At 41.1% G+C, this 22,976-nt stretch overlaps 1 protein-coding gene across 4 annotated transcripts in view; it reads right to left on the bottom strand.

Annotated features, from left to right (window-relative positions):
- Positions 1-22,976, bottom strand: part of pcnt (pericentrin) — a 210,193-nt gene that overhangs the window by 148,283 nt on the left and 38,934 nt on the right. For 3 of the 4 annotated variants that reach the window (XM_059967417.1, XM_059967418.1, XM_059967419.1), the window contains exons 11-15: positions 17,852-17,931; positions 15,724-15,898; positions 8,944-9,107; positions 8,097-8,208; positions 862-1,132 (exon numbers count right to left, since the gene is read on the bottom strand). In XM_059967417.1, coding sequence (XP_059823400.1) covers positions 862-1,132; positions 8,097-8,208; positions 8,944-9,107; positions 15,724-15,898; positions 17,852-17,931 — 802 coding nt within the window. The remainder of the gene's footprint in view (positions 1-861; positions 1,133-8,096; positions 8,209-8,943; positions 9,108-15,723; positions 15,899-17,851; positions 17,932-22,976) is intronic. The other variant, XM_059967421.1, reaches the window with a different exon arrangement.

Raw genomic sequence — 22,976 nt, 5'->3', positions numbered from 1 at the left:
ACAACTCAATACCAGCCAGTCATCTTCCACCAAGCAAATTCTGCATTGCAATCTCAGCTTCTGGACCAGCCTACCACGCGAGACCTTGTCAGAAGCCTTACTATAAAGTTCATGCAGACGTTTACTGCCCTGCTTTTATCATTTCTCTTGGTCACCTCTTCAAAAGAAAAAAAAACACTATTTCACAAGACATGATTTCTCATGTACAAAGCCATGTTGACAATCCCTAATCATCTCCACCCTTCCACTCCCATCTCTTAAAATCCCCTCCAATAACATTCCCACCATTAATGTTCGTTTCACTAACCTGTAGTTCCCTGTAATGGCCCTGCAGCCCTTTTTAAACCAACACAACATTAACCACCCTCCAGTCTTCCAGCACGTCACCCATGGCAAAGGAAAGTACAAAATTTTCTGTCAGATTCCCTGCAATTTCTTCCCTTGCTTCCTGAAACATCTCCAGATAGACCTGGTCAGGACTTGCAACTTATCTACCTCAACATCACCAGCATCCCCTCTTTCATAATGTTGGCAAGTTTCAAGCTGTAATTGTTTTCCAACCTGGAGTTCCCTAGCTTCCATGACCTTCTCCTCCAAGTGTGCTGCACCTGTTGTCTGAGCTCATGACATTAACAAAGAATTAGTTTTTGATAAATAAAAATATAACTGTTGCTACTCTGCAGTAATAGTCATAGAAAAAAAGCTATTTGGTCCATCTAGCCCATGCTGAGCTTCACAGTACTTACAGGACTGCCTTCAAAATGATTGGCTGGTTTTCTCACTAAATTCAGACTTATTCAAAGTAAAGGCAACATCAAACTAATTGTAGTATGAAACAGAAACATAAAACTGTTGTCCTACCTTGGATCTGTGGTTTGGTTTAGACTTAGGTTCGAGAAGTCAATGCCAAGAGGCAGTCTTGTGTCTTCTTGCAGGCGCTGTTCTAACTGTGCAACTTCCTCATCATTTTTCTCTTTCATCTCTTTCAGTTTTGCATCAAAGTAATTCTTTAACTCCTCCAGCTCACTAACATGCTGCTTCTGGATTTGCTCCCTCTGTTCAGCAAACTCCCGCTTCAGAAGTTCCACATCTTCTGCACTGGATGTACAGGCCAGCAAATGTTGCTTGAACTCTAAAAGGAGTTAAAAGATTTCTAAAATCACTTTTTCCATTTGTGATAAATAAATTACGGTAACTATTCCCCCCACCCCCCAAAATACCTGCCAGTAAATTGACCCAAGTTGCTCAAGATCAGAAGGTAGCCTGTATCCCAGTTACAAGCCTCACCATGGTAATGTGGCTGTTCACGCTTTTCCAAATGCTTGCTTAGAAAACTATTTTCACAACATGAATTACAATGTAAAATGCAAGCTCAAAATGTTACCAACTAAATTATTTTCCAAATACATGAAACCTTATTTAATCTCAGATCATGAACACAGTGGCATTAACCTGCCCTTTAATGCAAATATCTAATCAGCCAATCATAAGGCAGCATCTCAATGGATAAAAGCACACAGACAAGGGGCTCATTGCTAGTCAGACCAAACATCAGAATGAAGAAATGTGATCTAAGTGACTTTGGCCATGGAATGATTATTGATGCACGTTAGAGTGGTTGGAGTATCGCAGAAACCGCTGATCTGCTGGGATTTTCACACCTAACAGTCTCTAGTTTACAGAGAATGGTGCAAGAAACACAAAAAAAAATCCAGTAAACTTAAGTTCTATGAGGTAAAAAACTTTGCTTCTGAGAGATGTCAGAGGAGAATTGGTTCAAGCCGACAGAAATTCAACATTACACGTTACAACAGTGATGTGCAGGAGACCATCTCTGAACACACAACACATCAAACCCTGACGTGGATGGGCTACAGCAGCAGATAACACACATACACCCTGTGGCCAATTTATTTGGTACAGGAGGAGTCTAACTGGCCACTAAGTGTATTTGTCAAACTTAATGCAAGGCTGCCTTCCTTCAAATGGTTCTGAGATCCAGACTCAGACTTTGACTGGATTGTAAAGCCATTGTAAATACAGACCAGAAAGTCCAGAAATTACTGGAAAAAATTACAACATGACTCATCTACACTTGGGAAGATAAGGATTACTCCCAATAGTAAGCAATAACTAGAAGAACATTTACGAGGGGAAGTCACCAAAAGGTAGAAATGTAATAAGGTTGGAACAATAAGTGATTTTAGCTTTGCTATTATTGACCGGGTCTGCCATGGTGCTAAGGGATTAAATGGAGCAGAATTTAAATCTGTCCAGGAAAGTTTTCACAAGCAATATATCAAATACTCTACTATACATTCAACTTCCTCTTGGGAAATGAGGCTGTGGAAGAGACAGCATTTTGGGACTATTAGCCAAATTCTGTTCGCTTTAAACATTTATGGAAAAAGATAGGACTGGTCTTCAAATTAAATATATAAAATGGCAAATTAGGAAGACATTGAACAGAATCTTGCCAAGGTTGACTGAGAGAGACTGTTTGCAGGCGAAGGGAAGTCTCACTATTAGGAGGCTTTAAACTTGAGAGTTCCTGTTAGAGTGAAAGGCAAGGCTGACAAAATTAGTGAACTTTGGTTCATAAGGGATAACCTTGGTTTAAAAAGGAGGCTTACATCAGGTATAGGCAGCTGCCATCAGGTATATCCCTTTTAGTATCAGGAATGTAGTACACTAGAGGAGGAAGTCAGGAGGGCAAAAGGAAGCAATGAGGTATGGGCAAAAGACACAAAAGCCCAAAGAGGGGCAATGATACCCTGGAGGGGCTGATGTTGAAAGCCTTGAAACGCACAAATTGAATACATTATTTATGCCTGACCGGATGTGATGGGAAGCAAGAGAGGAAATCCTAGGGCCCAGGAAAGTTTATTGTATCTCCAGCAGCCACAGGTGAGCAACGATAATAGTGGATTTAAAAAAGCCAGTAGCAATAAGCCAGGGAGATAGTCTCATGAGCATTACATGTGTGGTAGGAAAGTTACTGAAAGGGATTCTAAGAGACTTAAGTTATCCGCATTTCAAAAGGTAAAGGCTGATTAGAGGTAGTCATCATGGCTTTATGCGAGGGAAATAATGCCTCACAAATTTGATTGAGTTTTCCAAAGAGGTGACCAAGAGGATTTATGAAGTCAGGGTAGTAGGTATCATCCACATGGACTTTAGCAAAGCTTTGATGTAGATCCCCATGATAAGCTGATCTTGTCAAAGTGTGGGCTTTGGTCAAGAGGGCAAATGGCAATAGGGTAAGGCAAGACAAGAGTTTTCCTTTTGTTTGGTCCACTAGTTGTTGAAGGGGCAGTAATGGTAGTCAGTGGTATGCTCCTCATGAGATATGGGTGATTCAGAGGTATCCCGGATGACTATGCTTGCAGTGTGTCCAGCTACTGGTACTCTGTTGGAGCAAGACGTGGACTCTTATCTCCAGCATACAGGAAAGTTACAGATAGAAGTATCAGGGAGACAATTACAACCCCTATCAAATAAGAATACCTTATTAGATACTGTTGGGGCAGAGCCTCTTCAAAGAAAATTACAACAGTTGCCAGATCAGTGGCACCATGACGGGCTCTATTACCCAGCAGTGAAGGTCAGAGACTAGCAAAAGCTCTAGTCACAGGCACTAACAGCCATTCCTGTGGCTGCAAACAAGACCCCAGGATGGTGCAGTGCCTCCAGATACCAGGGCCATGGACGTCTCTGAGCAGGCACAGGACTTTCTGAAAAAGGGGTAAGAGCAACCAGAGGTTGTGATTAATATTGGTACTAACACAGGCAGGGAGAAAGAGACAATGTAGTAAAGAAGTTAAACAGCAGGGTCTCTCAGGTTTTATATCAGGATTACTTAAAGTTCAATGTGAATTTATATGTATATGTATATTTTCTTGCAGGCATTATGTGATGAGACTGCAATGTATTTATTTCAAGTAATATTAGGGATAATACAGATTAATTTAGCACCTGGATTGGTACATGCACTGCAATGCTTTGGCCGTTAAAGAGAGATTTGACTGGCAGTACAGCAAAATTCACAGCTCAGCATTCCAGAATTTCAATGTTTCAGATACAAGAGAGGTGGGTAAATTGCACAAATGATTAGAGAACGTCATGGTGACACTTAGAGATAACATCCATGAGACTCCCTTTGTACAAGAGGCTTAGATAGGACAGAATATGCAATGGTTGAAAGGCCCAACCAAGGAAGGAACCATACCAGGCGTCAAATTCAAAAATAATCTTAGCCAGATGATCAGATTTTCAGTGGAAAAATATTTTGATAACAGTGATCGTAACTCAATACATTTTCATTAGCTATAAAGAAAAGACTGGTTCTCGGGAAGTAAGGGTTGTATTGGGCAGACACTGAGCAGCATAGAATGGGAACAAGTCTACATCTAAAAGCCAGCTGATGAGAATTCAGGATCAACATGTTCCTGTGAGAATGAAAGATTAGGATGGCAAAGTTTGAGAGCCTTGAAAGAGAGATGAAAACTGAGTCAAAAAAATTTTTAAGCATATGGGCTTAAAAGGTATATAAAAGGGAGGAGGAAAGTAGGGGAGATAAAAGAGGCAATGAAGTGTCTTTGACAAATACGATTACAGAGAATACCAAGGTATTTTTGTAAATATATAAATATGGAAAGGTAGATCTACTCAAGGAAATCCGGAAATTATGTATGAAGCCACAGAAAGTGGGCAACTTTATAATGGAGAGCATCTTCAAAAGTATTAAGGAGCCTGATAAGATCTATCCTAGGATGCTGAGGGAAGCCAGGGAGGAGATTGCCGGAGTTTGTATGGGGGGGGGGGGGGGGCAACCATTTAGAACTAAGACAGGCACAGATAGCGGTTAAAATCTGTTTTTTTTCCATAAACTAAGTCCAAAACTAGGGGGCCTACTGCAAGTTTAGGGTGATAGGGATAAATTTAATTGCAACATGGGGGCAACATTTTCCGCAAAGACAGTGAAGTATACAGACTGAGTTGTCAGATGAAGCGGCCGAGTCAAATAAAACAGTATCATTTAAAAATCACTTGGATAGGTATATGGAGGGGCAAGGATTGTAAGGATATGGGCTGCATGGAGGAAATTGGGACTAGTTGGGTGGGCACCATGGTCAGTATGGAATTGCTGAGCTGAAGGGCCTATATCAATGTTGGACTGCTCTATGTCTATGTCTAACACTAGAGGGCATACACTTAAGGTGAGAGGGGGAGTAAGTTCAAAGGAGCCACATCAGGCAAGTATTTTGTTTTAAACACAGAGCGGTGGGTACCTGAAATGCACTGCCTGGGTGTTGGAAGCAAATACAACAGAGACATTTAAGAGGTTCTTCGACAGGCACATGAACATAGAGTGAATGGAGGGATATGAACGCTGTAGGCCAAAGTGACTAGTTTAGCTAGGCATTCAATCATGTTTGACACAATACTGTGGACTGCAGGACCTGCTCCTGTGTTGTACATATCTATGTTCTATTGTTGCAAGCACTTATTTGCTGTTCAAAATCATTCCAAAATTCCAGACAAACTGTAACTGACCACCTGCAGCCATGCAACCCTATGACAACAGCAAAATTATCTTTGTTTCTGAAAATAAACAATTAAGGACTTGGTACCCTGCCTCATGAAGGCCTTGACCTACATGCTTTTTACAGATTACAAACAGCCAACAGGTGCAATCTTCCATCAAGGTGCAGTGTTTCACAACCAGAAACTGAAAACTTTAAAAATTCTAATGCCATACAACAGGACATTTTAGAAGTGTTGTCTGGATTATTTCCAACACCAGTTCACATTCAGTTTTAAAATGTGTGCCAATAACAAGAGAGGAAATGATGAGCACAGAGTCTTTGCTAACTCATGTTGAAACAGCAGCATCTTCCTGCAAGGCTAGCTATTAGTTGTGCACCAAATACAGGTGACAGGTAATTTACCACAGCAACACTGGGGATTCATAATCCAATAATTCTTCAAATTAATTTAAAATTTTTACTTAACCTGGCAAAAATTAACTTTGCACCAACAAGTGATTCTCAGGAGTAAAAGCACAGAATTGCACACGATGGAACTCTGAAATAAATAGATGCAGGAAATGCTCAGCTTCTCAGCAAGTCAGTTGCCAAGGTGGAGATACACCTCTACCAAGGGGTGTGTAAGGTGCTCCTTTCTTCTGCTAGCCTGGAGGTCACCCTTGGGTAAGGTGAGGCACCTGCTTAGCCACCTAATCAGGTTCATATGAAGCCATGGGAGCAGGTGGTGGATGGTCGTATGAGCAGCTGTTGCAGATCACAAGTCCTGGTTATGTGACCAGACACCAGGCAGACAATCTTTGAAGAGTATTAATAATGGCTGGGATCACCCATCTTGTAAAGATACTGCCTAGAAGGCAGCAATGGCAAACCACTGCTGTAATAAAATTTGTCAAGAACAGATCATAATCAAAAGACCATGATCGCCAATGTCATGCAACACAGCACATAATAATGACGATGACTCAGGAAGTAATACTGCATCAAATGAGAGGGGAGAAAAAAAAACTCAGTGGCTTAACAGCCTGATCTGCTAAATGTTTCTAGCATTTTTGTTTTTCACTCCCTTCACTTGTCCTCTAATTTTGGAACACTAAATGATTTTTTTTAAGTTTTGCATATTAATGAAACGTAGGCTCAATTTTCTTCGATACACTATTGTGCAATTTTATCAGAAAAACAGCTAGCAAGTTGTTCCAAGCATCTTGGAGAACTTGCCACAGTTCTTCTGCAGACCTTGGATGTCTCATTCACTTCTGTCTCTCCAGGTAATCCCACACAGCCACAATGATGCTGAGATCAGGGCCCTGTAGAGAATATACCATCAGTTGCATAAATCCATGGTCTTCTTTTCGCCGAAGATAGTTCTTTATGACTTTGGCTGTTTAGGGTCATTGCCTGCTGCAGAATAAAGCTGAGATCGATCAGAGGCCTTCCTGATGGTATTGTGTGAGAGATGAAAATCTCATCATTGAGGATTCCATTAATTCTGACCAGAGCACTTCCTGGCATTGTATATTAACCCAAGTCCTTATGTTTTGTGTATCACAGAATCCCTTGCCTTTGTTGCCACTTCAAAGGAAAGATGTTTTGGCAGCAACTCTTCAATGAAGACCACTTCTGACATGATTTCCCCGGACTATATAGAGGGATACACTTGGGTTCCAATGGTTTCTGCGAGTTCAGAGGTGATAACAGTTCTGAACTCTTGATGTTTTAAGGGACATCAGTTTGATATACCTTTCATCTGCTGCACTCAGTTTCCATGACTGACCACTGCATTTTTGACCCTCAACCTTGCCCATTTCTTTGTGCTTCTTCAGAAGAGCTTGGACAACATATCCTGAAATTCCTGTCTGATGCAAAATTTCTGCTCAGGAGTGCCCTTGCTGATGCAGAATGACCACCTTGTTGCTATGCTCACTCTTGCCATAGTGTAGGAATCAATGATTTGAAGGTTAAATCAGCCACACTCTTTTTAGTTTGGATGCCCTTTGCCCAGTTTAATGCTTTCCACACCAGTTTGTTTCAGTTAATCAACTTAGTTCATTAAACTCATTATGACATTGATCATTAGCACCTGTTTGTTATTTCTGTTTAATCATGTATTGGGCTATATACTTACAAAGTAATCAAGTTTTTATTTAAAAGTGGTCCATTATTTAATGTTACCTTCTTTAACGAAATACAAACATTTCTCAGTAACATTTAATTTCTTGGAAAACGAATGTTTAGAAAACTAAAATTTGCTCTTTTCTACCAACACATTAATGCACAAGACAAAAAAAAAAGCATCTAAAAAAAATTTTATATTTTAAAAAATCTAGGGTGTCCAAGACTTTTGCACAGTTACTACACATCAAGCCTCATAAGTTAGGACATCAATGCCAAGTATTATTTCTGTAAAGCAAACCATGTGATGGATATATTCATCATCATGTGTATCTGCACAGACAAGAGTTTTTCTTTTATTACACAAAGATGTTGTACTTATTTAAATTTACTGCCTCAGAACTCTTAATGAAATAAAAGCATACATGAAAGGTTTACCACTTAGCTCTTCGCGATTGGCCTTCATACTCTCAAGCTGAGACCACAGGTGTTCAAGCTCTTGCTCCGAACGCAATTTAAATTCATCGTAGGTCGCCTGCAATTTCACCATCTGTGAAGCAGTAGTCAGCGTTAGATCAGGAACTCCTGAGATCCTTCATTGTACAGACCCACTTCAATAACAAACTGCTCTATGTTGTGAAATCTTGGACATTACACCAGATAAATGAACAACTGTGATTTTAAATCTGTGAAACTGGAGTTTTTCCCCAATGACTGGAACAGTACTGTAGCTGGAAAGAGCAATAACTGTAGCTTCATTGAATTTTATGAATGAAATACCCTTTGGAGGGATCCACAGTCTACAACTAGCTGGGGTACCCAAATATTATGTAAGAGCTTTGTGCTTTCACTGAAACTGTACAAAAGTGATCTAAAGTGTTAGAAAGAGCACGATGCCATACAACAGGTACTCAAAATACAGAAAATTAAGTTTTTGCAGTAGGTGAGAGAACAACATGTGCTTGGGCAGGGTGAAGGACTTCTGGCGACAAATACAGAAATAAATCGAAATAGCATCAACTCTTGCATATCCTCCTCTGGATCTTTAAGGCATGGCAATTCTGACATCTTCCACTACTCCTACAACTGAAAAACCATGGTTATATGTCCTTCAACCCCAAGCATACATCCTCTGTTAGCACGATAGAGAAGGAAATAATGAAAACAATGATCCAAAAGCAAAATGCAGCCGACAATGTAAACCTAAAACAATAAAAAAAGTTCCAGAAATAGTAGCAGGTCAGGAAATGAATGCATTATTCCAAAAATAATCAGTTCAACTCACCTCTGCACGATGGTCCTTTTCTTTTTCATCAAACTCTCTTATCAACTCTTCCCGTTTCTGCTCATAATCCTTTTGAACTTGTTCCTGAAACTTTGCCAAATTCATCTGGCAAACACGCTCCAAATTCTCACACTCATCTATAAAGATATGGAAATCTTCAGTTTCTAAGAAACAGAAATGGTTTCTGAGGTAATAAAAAGTAGCTTTGGCAGTATTTGTGGAGTTAACTACTCTCAAACGTTGCGGGGTACAGTAGTATACAGATTAGCGTAACGCTATTACAGCACCAACAACCCAAGTTCAGTTCCCACCATCGTCTGCAAGATGTTTGTATGTTCTCCCCGTGACCATGTGGGTTTCCTCCTCCAGTTCCACTTTCCTCCCACATTCCAAAGAAGTATGGATTAGTAGGTTAATTGGTCACATGGGTGTAAAGCACTTGTTACCATGCTGTATGTCTAAATAAAATTTAGAGTCAATGAATCCCCAAAAGATGCACTGCACCACCTGCCATTAATTAGATTACATATACAACCTAGTCATATAGCTCCAAATATCTGCATGAAATGGAAGGCAATTTTGCATGTACAAACCCCATTTCCAGAAAAGTTGGAATATTTTCCAAAATGCAATAAAAACAAAAATCTGTGATATGTTAATTCATGTGAACCTTTATTTAACTGACAAAAGTACAAAGAAAAGATTTTCGATAGTTTTACTGACCAACTTAATTGTATTTTGTAAATATACACAAATTTAGAATTTGATGGCTGCAACACACTCAACAAAAGTTGGGACAGAGGCATGTTTACCATTGTGTTACATCACCTTTCCTTTTAATAACACTTTTTAATCGTTTTGGAACGAACTGAGGATACTAATTGTAGTAGATTTGCAATTGGAAATTTTGTCCATTCTTGCTTGATACAAGACTTCAGCTGCTCAACAGTCCGTGGTCTCCGTTGTCTGATTCTTCTCTTCATGATGCGCCATACATTTTCAATAGGAGATCGATCTGGACTGGCAGCAGGCCAGTCAAGCACACGCACTCTGTGTCTACAAAGCCACGTTGTTGTAGCCCGTGCAGAATGTGGTCTGGCATTGTCCTGCTGAAATAAGCATGGACGTCCCGGGAAGAGATGTCGCCTTGATGGTAACATATGTCTCTAAAATCCTAATATATGCTTCAGAGACAATGGTACCTTCACATACATGCAACTCACCCATGCTGTGGGCACTGATGCACCCCTATACCATCACAGACGCTGACTTGTGCACCTTTCGCTGATAACAATCAGGATGGTCGTTTTCATCTTTGGCACAGAGAACTGGATGCCCATTTTTTCCGAAATCTAGCTGAAATGTGGACTCATCTGACCACAGCACACAGTTCCACAGTCTTTCGGTCCATCTGAGATAAGATCGGGCTCAGAGAACCCGCCAGCGTTTCTGCATAGAGTTGATGTATGGTTTCCTCCTTGTGTAATACAGTTTCAAGTTGTATTTCTGGATGCAGCGATGGACCGTGTTAAGTGACAATGTTTTTCCAAAGTACTCCTGAGCCCGGGTGGCTATAATTCTCACAGTAGCATGACGGTTTCTTAGGCAGTGCCGCCTGAAGGCTTGAAGATCACACGCATTCAACAGTGGTTTCCGACCTTGCCCTTTACGCACTATTTCTCTGAAATCTGAATCTTTTCACAATATTATGTACTGTAGATGGTGAAAGACCTAAATTCTCTGCAATCTTGCATTGAGAAATGTTCCTTTTGAACTGACTAACAATTCTCTCACGAATTTTGGCACAAAGGGGTGAGCCACGACCCATCCTTGCTTGCAAAGACTGAGCCTTTGATGGATGCTACTTTTGTACCCCGTCATGATACCTCTCCTGCTACCAATTAACCAAGCTTAATGTGGAGTCTTCCAAACTGGTGTTACTTGAATATTCTGTACACTTTTCAATCTTATTTTAACTCTGTCCCAACTTTTGTTGAGTGTGTTGCAGCCATCAAATTCTAAATCTGTATATATTTACAAAATACAATTAAGTTGGTCAGTAAAACTATTGAAAATCTTTTCTTTGTACTTTTGGCAGTTAAATAAGGGTTCATGTGAATTAACATATCACAGATTTTTGTTTTTATTGCATTTTGGAAAATATCCCAACTTTTCTGGAAATGGGGTTTTGTACAAAATAGCTTTAAACTGAAAATTAGCAAAGTCTCCCATCTTATCCACAAGCAAGCACATACTTCACCAATAATATATCAAATGAGACCGAATTCTCACAATCAGCCAAAATTATAACATCAAGAGGAGGGAACATTCTCAAGTGATCTCATTGAAATTTATCGAATATTGAAAGGCCAAGAATGAACATGAAGAGGATGTTTCCAAAAGTGGGGAAGGCTAAGACCAGAGGGCATAGCCTCAGAATAAAAGGACATCACGTTAAAACAGAGATGAGAAGTAATTTCTTTTGCAAGAGGATGGTTAATCTGTGGAATTCACTGACTTAGACAACTGTGGAGGACAATTCATTGGGCATATTTAAAGCTGAGGCAGATAGGGTCTTGATTAGCAAGGGTGTCAAAGGTTAAGGGAGAAGTAGGAAAAGAAGAGTTGAGAGAGATAATAAATCAGACATAGTGGGATGGCAGAGTAGACTCAATGGGTTAAATATCCTGATTCTGCACCCATGTCTTATGGCCTTATGATTAATGGGATAGTTGGCTAAGGATAAAGTTACAATGTGTTTATCAGTGAAGTGCCGTGGCCTGAAATGTCAACCGTATCCATTTTTATGTGCTGTCCAATCTGCTGAGTTCTTCCAACATTGTGTATGTCGCTCTGGACTTCCAATACCTGCAGAATCTTGTTTATATGCTCCCCCTCATGTTCCTCTTACACTTTCACCATTCTTCCTTAACCCAAGACCTCTAAATTCACCTAACCTCAGTAGAAAACACTTGTTTGCATTTACCTCATCCATACCCCACAATTTTGTATACCTTTATCAGATTTCCCCTCAATCTCCTACGTTCTAGGGAATGAAGTCCTAACCCACTGAAACTTTTTTTTAAAATATATAACCTAGGCCCTCAAGTCCTGGCAACATGCTTGTAAATTTGCTCCACACTCTTTCAATCTTATTCACATCTCTCGTGTAGGCAGGTATCTAGAACTGCACACAATACTCCAAATTAAGCCACACCAACATCTTATGCAAAATAATATCCCAATTCTTGCACTCAGTACTTTGAATTATGAAGGCTAATGTGCCAAAAGTTTTCTTTATGACCTGGTCTGTGATCCACAAATTTACTGATCGAGTTTACTACATTATCATCCAGAGGACTGTTATAGATGACTAAAAAGGATCCAGCACCAATTCTTGTGGCACATCACTAGACACAGTCCTTCAGTCAGAGGCAACCATGTACTACCTCTCTCTAGCTGCTCCCGCGAGGCCAATGACCAACCCAATTTACTACCTCATCTTGAATGCCAAGCGACTAAACCCTCTTAACCAAACTCCCATGTGGAATCTTGTCAATGGCCTGCTGAAGTCTATGTTGACAACATCTACTACTCTGCCTTCATCAACTTTCCTGGTAGCTTCCTCAAAAAACTCTAGAAGTTTGGTTGGAAACAATCTACCATGCACAGAGCAACGATAACTATCCCTAATCGGTGCCTGACTATCCAAATACTTGTATATTCAGAATCAGGTTTATTATCACCGGTGTGTGACATAAAATTTGTTAACTTAGCAGCAGCAGTTCAATGCAATACATAATCTAGCAGAAAAAGATAATAAAATAAAAATAAACAAATAAATCAATTACTTATATAGAATAGATTTTAAAAACGTGCAATAACAGAAATACTGTATTTTTTTTTAAATGAGGCAGTGTCCAAAGATTCAATGTCCATTAAGGAATTGGATGGTGGAGGAAAAGAAGTTGTTTCTGAATTGCTGAGTGTGTGCCTTCAGGTTTCTATACCTCCTACCCGATGGTAACAGTGAGAAGAGGGCATGCCCTGGGCGCTGGAGATCCTAAATAAAGAACACTGACTTTCTGAGACTTCGCTCCCTGAAGATGTCCTGAGTACTTTGTAGGCTAGTGCCCAAGATGGAGCTGACTAGATTTACAACCTTCTGCGGCTTCTTTCGGTCCTGTGCAGTAGCCCCACCACCCCCCATACCAGACAGTGATGCAGCCTGTCAGAATGCTCTCCACAGTACAACTATAGGAGTGTTTGAGTGTATTTGTTGACATGCCAAATCTCTTCAAACTCCTAATGAACTGTAGCCGCTGTCTTGCCTTCTTTATGACTACATCGATATGTTGGGACCAGGTTAGATCCTCAGAGATCTTGACACCCAGGAACTTGCAGCTGCTCACTCTCTCCACATCTGATCTCTCTTTGATGACTGGTATGCATTCTTCCGTCTTACCCTTCCTGAAATCCACAATCAGCTCTTTCGTCTTACTGATGTTGAACATTAATCTATAATGGCAATAGGCAAGATGCAATGGATCCAGGTTCTTCCTGAGGCAGGAGTTCAGTCTAGTCATAACCATCATCTCAAAGCATTTCATCTCTACCGATGTGAGTGCTACCGGGTGATGGTCTTCATCTTGACAGTAGAGGAGGCCATGGACAGACATATCAGAATGGGAATGGGACGTGGAATTAAAATGTGTGGCCACTGGGAGATCCTGCTTTCTCTGGCGGACAGAGCGTAGGTGTTCAGCAAAACAGTCTCCCAGTCTGCGTCGGCTCTCACCAATATATAAAAGGCCACACTGGGAGCACCGGACACAGTATACCACACCAGCCGACTCACAGGTGAAGTGTCGCCTCACCTGGAAGGACTGTCTGAGGCCCTGAATGGTGGTGAGGGAGGAAGTGTAAGGGCAGGTGTAGCACTTGTTCCGCTTACAAAGATAAGTGCCAGGAGGGAGATCGGTGGGAAGGGATGGGGGGGACGAATGGACAAGGGAGTCATGTAGGGAGCGATCCCTGTGGAAAGCAGAGGGGGGGGGAGGGAAAGGTGTGCTTGGCAGTGGGATCCCGCTGGAGGTGGTGGAAGTTACGGAGAATTATAGAGAATTTTCTCTAACTTCCGTTAATGCCCCTCCTCCTCTTCTTACCCCATCCCTGATATATTTAGTTTTTTTCCCCTCCTTTTTTTTTTCTCTCTCTGCCCATCATTCTGCATGTTCTCCATCTCCCTCTGGTGCTCCCCTCCCCCTTTCTTTCTCCCTAGGCCTCCCGTCCCATGACCCTTTCCCTTCTCCAGCTCTGTATCCCTTTTGCCAATCACCTTTCCAGCTCTCAGCTTCACCCCACCCCCTCTGGTCTTCTATCATTTCGTATTTCCCCCTCCCCCTCCTACTTTCAAATCTCTTACTATCTTTCCTTTCAGTTAGTCCTGACGAAGGGTCTCAGCCCGAAACGTCAACAGTGCTTCTTCCTATATATAGATGCTGCCTGGCCTGCTGCGTTTCACCAGAATTTTGTGTGTGTTGTCCAAATTGTCAAATGCTGTTTCATCCACATGCAGCTGCTTTAACCTTATCAAGTCCTGCCTTGTGTTATTGAAATGCACCTTCCCCCAATTAATTAAATTTACGTCCATATCCACTGCATGACTATCTTGACATTTGGAGAATGATGATCAAACAAAATGCTCCCCATTGACATTTCCCAACTGCCCAACCTCATTTCACAAGATTTGTTCCAGTACAGCTGTTTTCTAGTGGCACTATATACTACCTCAAAAATTGCACGTGGATGCATTTTACAAACTCCACCTGATCCAAACCCTCACACCAGGACAATCCTAGTCAATAATGGAGAAGTTAAAATTTCACACTTCTATAAACCTAGGTTCTTACACATCTCTGTGATTTGTCCACACATTTGCTCCTTCATCTCCTGCTGATTGCTTTGGGGCCTGTAATATAACCCTAGTGGTGATCACCAAGGAATGATGAATGGTTAAGGCCCAAAACTTTGATGTTCGTGTCCCTGACCTGTTGAGTTCCTCCAACTTCATATGTTTGTTAATAAAGTGATTATCATTCTCTTATTTTTAGGTTCTGCCCAAAAACTTCATTTGAAGACCCTTCCAAGACATCCAATAATGTCCTCCATACTCAATATTGCAGTATCTCCTCCTCTTTCACCTATCCGCTAGTCAACCCCTACTAAAATAATCAAACCTGAAACCTCTATACCTTCAATTGTGAAACTGCCAATCCTGTCTTCTTTCAGCCACTTTTTTGAGTTTGCAATAACATTGTGTTCTCATGGGCTTATCCATGATCCACATTTAACAGTATTACCAGTCAGGCTCCGTGTATTGAAATATATGCCGTTTAGCACACCAGTCCTCCCATGTGCTTTATCACACCTCTATCTGGTCTGCCTACTGGACTTACTTCATTTATCTTCTATATTTGCTCCATCTCTTTACCTGCTTTACTACCAATCTACACCCCACCTCCCTGCCAAATTAATTTAAAGCCTCAAAAATAGACAGCATGAGAGAAGAAACATTAGAAATATACTGGCTCATAGATATATACAGAACAGTAGCTTTCAAAGGAGACCTGGATAAATATTTGCGGGGCAGAAGGAGCGGAATCATAAATATTGATAAAAGGCAGGGTTGGACCACTCTTTCATGTCACGGAGGAGACCGAATAGTCCAGATCATCCTTCCATTGCAGTACTCAAAATTATTTGATAACTTATTCTTACTTTTCTCACGCTTTTGGCATAATGCTTCTTCATTCTGGACAGCTTCAACTTGATTCTGTAGTTTCTCCACCTTGCTGATCCATTCTTCCAGCTCAGTTTGATGCTCTGTGAACATGGTCTCCTTCTGGTTCTCAAGGCGCTGCTTCATCTCCTCCTCCCACTCCCTTTCCATGCACTGATGGAATACAAAGGCTACCATCAGTACAAATAAATGAAATCAGACCTGCAAAAGCACTTGTATTTTTTAATATAAATTTTTTGCACTCACCTACCAAGACATCATATATACAATAGCTTAAGCAAAACTGTTCATATTCTAGAACTATCAGGGGTGACTGATAAATTCGTGGCCCAAGGTATAAGGAGTCAATTTTAGAAAACCTAGCTCATTCATTTTTCAACATAGTCTCCTCCTACATTTACACATTTAGTTCAGTGGTCATGAAGCATACGGATCCTCTTTTATAGAAGTCAGTGCCTTGGACCTCCAGAAGTGGTCCACAGCAGGGGTGATTGATAAGTTTGTGGCTTAAGGTAGAAGGAGATAAGTTATACAGCTCTCATTACATGCACATGCAGGTCAACTCTGAGTGATTATGCAGAAAGGTTGAAATCCTGCCAATTAGCCAATGCTCTAAACATTTTAGTAACTTTCCTGTAATACCATGTTAAAGGCCTCTGAAAGTCCAAATATACAACATCCACTGCATCCCCTTTATCCATCTTACTTGTAATCTCCTCCAAGAATTCCAAAAGGTTCGTCAGGAAAGCTTTTCCCTGAAGGAAACCATGCTGACTTTGTACTAATGTAGTACTCAAAAAATGTCATCAATTCTGCAGCCAATTTCCACACCATTCCCACCCTCACATGGTGAACCTGAGTCTTCATCTCCCTTTCTGGACCTCCCCACCTCCACCTCATTGAAGCTCCAATACCCACTCCACACCCACACACTCCCACAAATACCATGATGAGAAAGCACATCAGTGGCCCTACTTTCTTAAAAGGCCAAGGGAATTCTGCAAATTCCTGATGACCTTCTTCAATTATTTTGGCAATTACACAGGGTAATAAATGTACCAGTGAAGCTATTTTAACATGAACTATCACTGACATTCTACACATCTGTTCCCATGAACTGAAAATCCATTTGCAGCTCATTCCAATATTGACGAAGGCTGAGTACAGTGATATTATGATGTTTGAAAAGGGAATTGTCATTTGTTCAAAAGAAACAAAATGCAACAGTCACAGTAAAGAGGAAAGCATTAGACATTACTCTCTGCAATGGCATGAAACCCAAACAGCCTCAAGCTGTGCAGTATTTCACATAGTGTAATTAGAACAAAATGATGATTTTTGGGCTGTTGGTTTCTATATTAGATCATAAGACATAGGAGCAGAATTAGACCAACTGGCCCATTGAGTCTGCTCTGCCATTCAATCATGGCTGATACTTTTTTCTTTACTCCTTCTCGACCCCAGTAACTCTCCCTGTAACCTCTGATGCCATGTCCAATCAAGAACCTGTCAGTTTCTGCCTTAAATACACCCAACAACCAGGCCTCCACAGCTGCATGTAGCAACAAATTCCACAAATTCACAACCCTTTGGCTAAAGAAATTTCTCTGCATCTCTGTTTTGAAAGGGCACCTCTCTATCCTGAGGCTGTGCTCTCTTGTCCTAGACTCTCCCATCATAGCATGTGAATTATCAGAATTGTGAGAAGCAAACATGCTGGACAGGTTTCTTTTACTCCAAGCAGTCTACAGGTGATTGCAGAGCTTTAGGGAGAGTTACATCCTTAGAAAACTTTCCTTTTAAACAATTTTCTGTAACATGAAACTGTGCCACATGAACATGCGCCAAGAAATGAGGTAAAATAAAGGTTATTTACTTCTTTGTTTCAACACACCACCCCCCCCCCCCCATAAATTCTGTAAGAGCAAATTTATTCAGTATATCAACTTGTGACCTGTGAACTCTGCAAGGGTAAAGTTCCATTATCTGAACAGTCATAACATTAGGGATTAGGAAACCTATCCTTAGATTAGGAAACCTATGATTAGGAAAATCATAACTATAGGCAAAAAAAAATCCTAATATCTGAATCATTGTTTTACATACTTGCAGTTTCTCTGATTCTTCTGCCACTATTTTGGCCTTCAGAAGAGTTGCTTCTCTTTCCAAATCATTCCGTAAATCCTCTAAAAACAAAAGTATGGAGTAGAAACATGAGTTCATCTTCCATTTACTTCTGTGAATTGTACTACATAGTTTTATGCATTATAACTTAATTGGTTCAGTTTTGAGGTGAGTAGTTTCAAGTTTTACACCCGGCTGATGATTCAGTGAAATACCAGTGGTGTATTGCTCTTTAAAGATACAGAGGTCATGTCCACATTCTTGGGTGGTGTAAAAGATCAGGACAGAAGCAGCACGATGACCAGCATTTAACTCACACCCATCTGCACTGAAGTGCATAACACTACAGACTGAGTAAGTTTGCTATGCACATGACTGACTGCAATTGCAGTAAAATTCCATTAATCTGGTTACTTATGAGATCACGACGCTGCCACAGTGACAGGTTTTCCAGTCTATTGGTTGTTATACTACTAATAACCAAAAACACTTTTACTACTTCCTTTTTTAAAGTTATAAGCACTATGATAAACTTTCCAGTGGATTTCATGAGCTTAAAGAGAAGACAGTAAATGAGCTCCCAGTGAGTCAGATGCCAATTGCACATACAGTATTTCCAAATAATCAAATAAAATTATTTGTGTTGCACATAACAATAGTTTCCCTTCATCAATACGTAAATGGCCATCAAATACTTTGTTATCCCAAGGTTAAGAATGATACAAGTTTGGCTTAATGATCTTCACAAATAACAAATTCTGACCTCTGACTTAGCATCATTTAAGATGTGGGAAGTTGCATTTTAGAAGAGCCAAATATGATCAAGGGTATAAGATGGGTGACCAACAGAACTGTTGAGTGATGAAGTGTGACGAAGATGTACTTCAGTGGTGGTCAATTAAGGGAGGTGCAGAAATCTGTGATGTTATAGAAAATTATTTCAGAACTCTTTACAATGGAGATGACAAAAATAGTCATGAGATATGTAACTTGGGTAACTTTTCCTCTTTTGCAATAGGCTTTAATGATAGACCCAATATTGCCTGCATTCTTCAAACCACAGATGATATCTTTCTTTCTATCAGATTATTATCGTATGTTTATTTTTGCACTGTATCAACGTTCTTCATTTTGATCTGGGGTTTTTTATCTGTAGCTATGTAAAAAATGTATTAAAAAACTAATTTTAAAAAAACCACCGATGACAAGCTTAGTTTCATTTAGGTTGGGGCAAAACTTCAGCGCAGTTGTTAAAGTTACGCTATTACTGCTTACAGTGTCAGAGCGTGGAGTTCAATTCCAGCATCCTCTGTAAGGAGTCTGTACGTCCTCCCTGCGAACATGTGGGTTTCCTCCAGGTGCTCTGGGTTCCTCCCACAGTCCAAAGACATACCAATTAGTATGTCAATTGATCATTGTAAATTGTCCTGTGATTAGGTTAGGGTTAAATAGATGAGTTGTAAACACAAAGTACACTGCAGATGCTGTGGTCAAATCAACACATACAAACAAGCTGGATGAACTCAGCAAGTCGGGCAGCATCCATTAAAAACAGACGAGTTGCTGGGCAGTGTGGCTGGTTGGGTTGGAAGGGGCTGTTCCACACTACATCTCTCAATAAAATAAAGAATAAAATATGCAAGAAAATATAAAGAAACAAGCGTTAACTTAAAACCATCTTTCCTTGTATGTATATGAAGTGTTACGAATGAAGGGAGCAAAGTCGCCCCTCCCTTTCTGAGAATCGCAAAATGGCTATTATTTCAGGTCTGATACCCAGGAAATGAGAGATACACATCATGTCAGTAATAAGAGAGAGAGACGCAGGATCACAGCAAAGGCAGTTGTTATAGAAAACACAGAATACACAACAAGGTGGAATGTCTCCTAACAAAAGCCGAACAGAACCACTGATTACTGCTATTGTCTCTCGGAGAAGGAATTGTGTATTGAGTACTGTACTATTCATTGAAACTCCTCAGGGTACAGCCAGAGTGGTCTGGTTGAGGGATTGCATCATCCCAACCTGAATGACATCTGAGACCCCGTGAGTGAGGATAAGTCAGGTCTGGGGAACACCCCTCAGACGCACCAGGAAAAACGCTAGAAACAGTGACAGTGTTTTCTAGCAAAAGCCGGTGAGAGCTCGTGTGTGTCCTCCCTTGCCTGGGTGGCGGGCTCATCACGGAAGAATGGTTTAGCAAAAGGAGAGGTCATACTTGAATGGCCACAACAATGAGACACCGACAGATCGAAATCATAAAGAAAGGTTGGCAAAAACAATAGCGGTAGCTGTTCCCATTCTTCTATCACTCACTCTCTCTCTCTCTCTCCAACAACTGCAACACAGCGATCAACAACGGCTGCAGCCTGTATGAACTGAAATGAACTTTATATTTCCATCGGACAATTCATTATCCCCTAGACAATGATAGAGCTTATTTCTTATTGATTATTATTATACCCGCACTTTTAGGTTTAGTATTGACGACGTATATTATCTGTATATTTGCATTGATATTATTTTTGTGTATTTTTACTAATAAATACTGTTAAAAATAGTATCATCAGACTCCAACGGACGCCTCTATCTTTGCTTGTAAGTAACCCAGTTACGGGGTTCGTAACAACTTGGGGCCTCGTCTTGAGATTTGATACCAAATTGGGGGGACAGAAAATTGGGCTTTTAAGTCCAGACTTGGATCTGGTTGCACGGGTAGCCAGACGGAAAACCAGCAAAGATGGACATAGACGAATTTACACAAAACCCGACTTTGAAGGCGCTAGAGGGGGCCACAAAGTCGGACTTGGTAAATATTGCGAAAGGACTAAATCTCGCAGAGATGAGGTCGTCAATGAAAAAGTGGGAGATGCGGAGGGCCATAACTCAGTATTATATTGAGAAGAAAGTGTTTTCGGCTGAGGTATTGGAAAATATCCCTGAAAAGGTACCAGCTATTGAGACGGCTCAGTTAGAGTTGGAAAAATTAAGGTTGGAACATGAAATTAAGTTAAAACAGCTGGAAGCAGCTGAAAAGGAGAAGGAAAGAGCTGAAAAGCAGAGGGGGTATGAGGAGAAGGAGAAACAGAGGCAGCATGAGCTGGACATGAAGAAGTTAAGGCAAGAGTGAAGAGCTCAAGGGCCAGACTGAGAGGAGAGGTTTAATGTTAGTAGGGAGTTTAGGTTAGTACCTCTGTTCGAGGAGACAGATGTTGATAGTTATTTCTTGCATTTTGAAAAGGTGGCAGTGAATCAGAAGTGGCCCAGAGGTCAGTGGGTGGCGTTGTTACAAAGTGTGTTAAAAGGGAAGGCACAATGGGCATATGCGGTGTTATCTGTGGAGGAGGAGGAGTATGAGAATTACGAGGAAGTAAAACAGGCCATTCTTCGGGCCTATGAATTGGCACCTGAGGCCTATAGACAAGAGTTCAGAAATTTAAAGAAAGTGTGGAATCAGACGTATGCAGAGTTTGCCTATGAGAGGGGAGTGCTCTTGGATCGTTGCTGTGTGGCAGAAAGGTTGGAGGAGGATTTTGATCATTTCAGGGAGTTAATTCTGATTGAGGAATTTAAAGGTTGTGTTTCGGATGATATCCAGACATATTTGAACGAGAAGCCGAATAAGTCTATATCAGAATTTGCCAGGTTCGCAGATGAATATGCCCTAACCCACAAGACAAAGTTTTCCTCTAATAAGAGTTACCAGAAAGACCGTAGGAACGGTAGAGAAAGCCCGCCAGCTGAGGTAGAAATTAAGCCAGGAGCTAGTGGTAAAAGTAAGGAGGAAGAAAGGCAGGCTGGCAGGAGGGTTCCTGGCTTGACCTGTTTTAATTGTGGAAAGGTGGGTCATATTGCATCTGAGTGCTTTGCTCCGAGGAAGGAGACAGGAAAAGGGAAAGCAGCAGTCCCTACAGGGTGTATTGTGTTGATCAGTAAATTGATGAGAAAGCCCCAGGTAGACAGAATACGAGAGTGGCTTGAGAAATTTATTTCAGAAGGAACCACGTCTGTGAAAGAGGGAGACACACCAGTTTCAGTGCAGATCTGGAGAGACACTGGAGCTGAGCTGTCATTGATTCGCAGTACGGTACTAGATTTTGGTCCTGAGACTGGAGAGGTAGCTTTGAGAGGCATAGGAAAAGGGACAGAAGCTGTGCCTTTGCATAGGATCATTATAAATTGTGAGCTGGTTATCTGGACCAGTTGAAATAGGGGTGCGATCAGAATTTCCGAGAGCTGATGTGGACATCCTTCTTGGTAACGATTTAGCCGGTGTTGAGGTTTGGTCAGCAATGAAGCTGACGAGCCAGCCTGTAAGTGTTGAGGACCCACCCCTAGATTCCAAAATCTATCCCGCATGTGCGATCACTCGCAGCATGTCGAGAAAGACAGCTGAGAAAGAGACCAGTTTAAATCAGTCCAGTATCGATTTGGCTGAGACGTTTTTACCAACCCTGTACCAAGAGGGGTTAGAGGGTGGTAAAACGGAGAATAGGGAGGTGAAAGGGAGTAAAGGAGAGGAGACAGACCTACCCTTAGCCAGGAGGAAATTTATAGAAGCATGGAGTAAAAATGAGAAACCGATAAGGCTGTTAGAAGGTCCAGGGTTGGACATGGATGATCTGTCTGGCTTGACAGAACTGTTTGAAGAAGCTGAAAATTTTAAATGTGTTCCCGATAATGAAATAAGGGCAGTCCTAGATGAAAAGGATGCCCTTACGTTGAAGGAGTCTGCTGGGTTAGCAGATGAGGCTGTTTCAGCCCGCAGGGTTGAGTTTACTCCGGAAGGGAGTTGCCCAGAGAGTAACTGGGAGGATCAGGGGAACTTAGAATTTGAAAAGGGGACGGGTATTGAAAGCCTGGAAGAGGCAGATGTCCCGTTTGAGTGTGTTTAAGATGTGGATGCACATGGTACTGAACCTAGTAATGAAACTCAGGAAAAGTCTGAGGTATCTGATTCAGTTAAAAAGGAATGCAGTCCTTGTGGGTCAGATGGACTTGGTTCAGTGAAGAAAGGGTTAACCTTGATACTAGTGGGAAGTGAGAATTCCCGGTTGTTTGTGCTCGAAGGTGTGTTGAAAGTTAGTGAGGAGATAAAAGGTGGTG

Source organism: Hypanus sabinus, chromosome 4 (genome assembly GCF_030144855.1).
Source record: "Hypanus sabinus isolate sHypSab1 chromosome 4, sHypSab1.hap1, whole genome shotgun sequence".
NCBI lineage: Eukaryota > Metazoa > Chordata > Chondrichthyes > Myliobatiformes > Dasyatidae > Hypanus > Hypanus sabinus.
The sequence above is the reverse complement of the archived record's forward strand: the minus strand, read 5'-3'. Positions and strand labels throughout refer to the sequence as shown.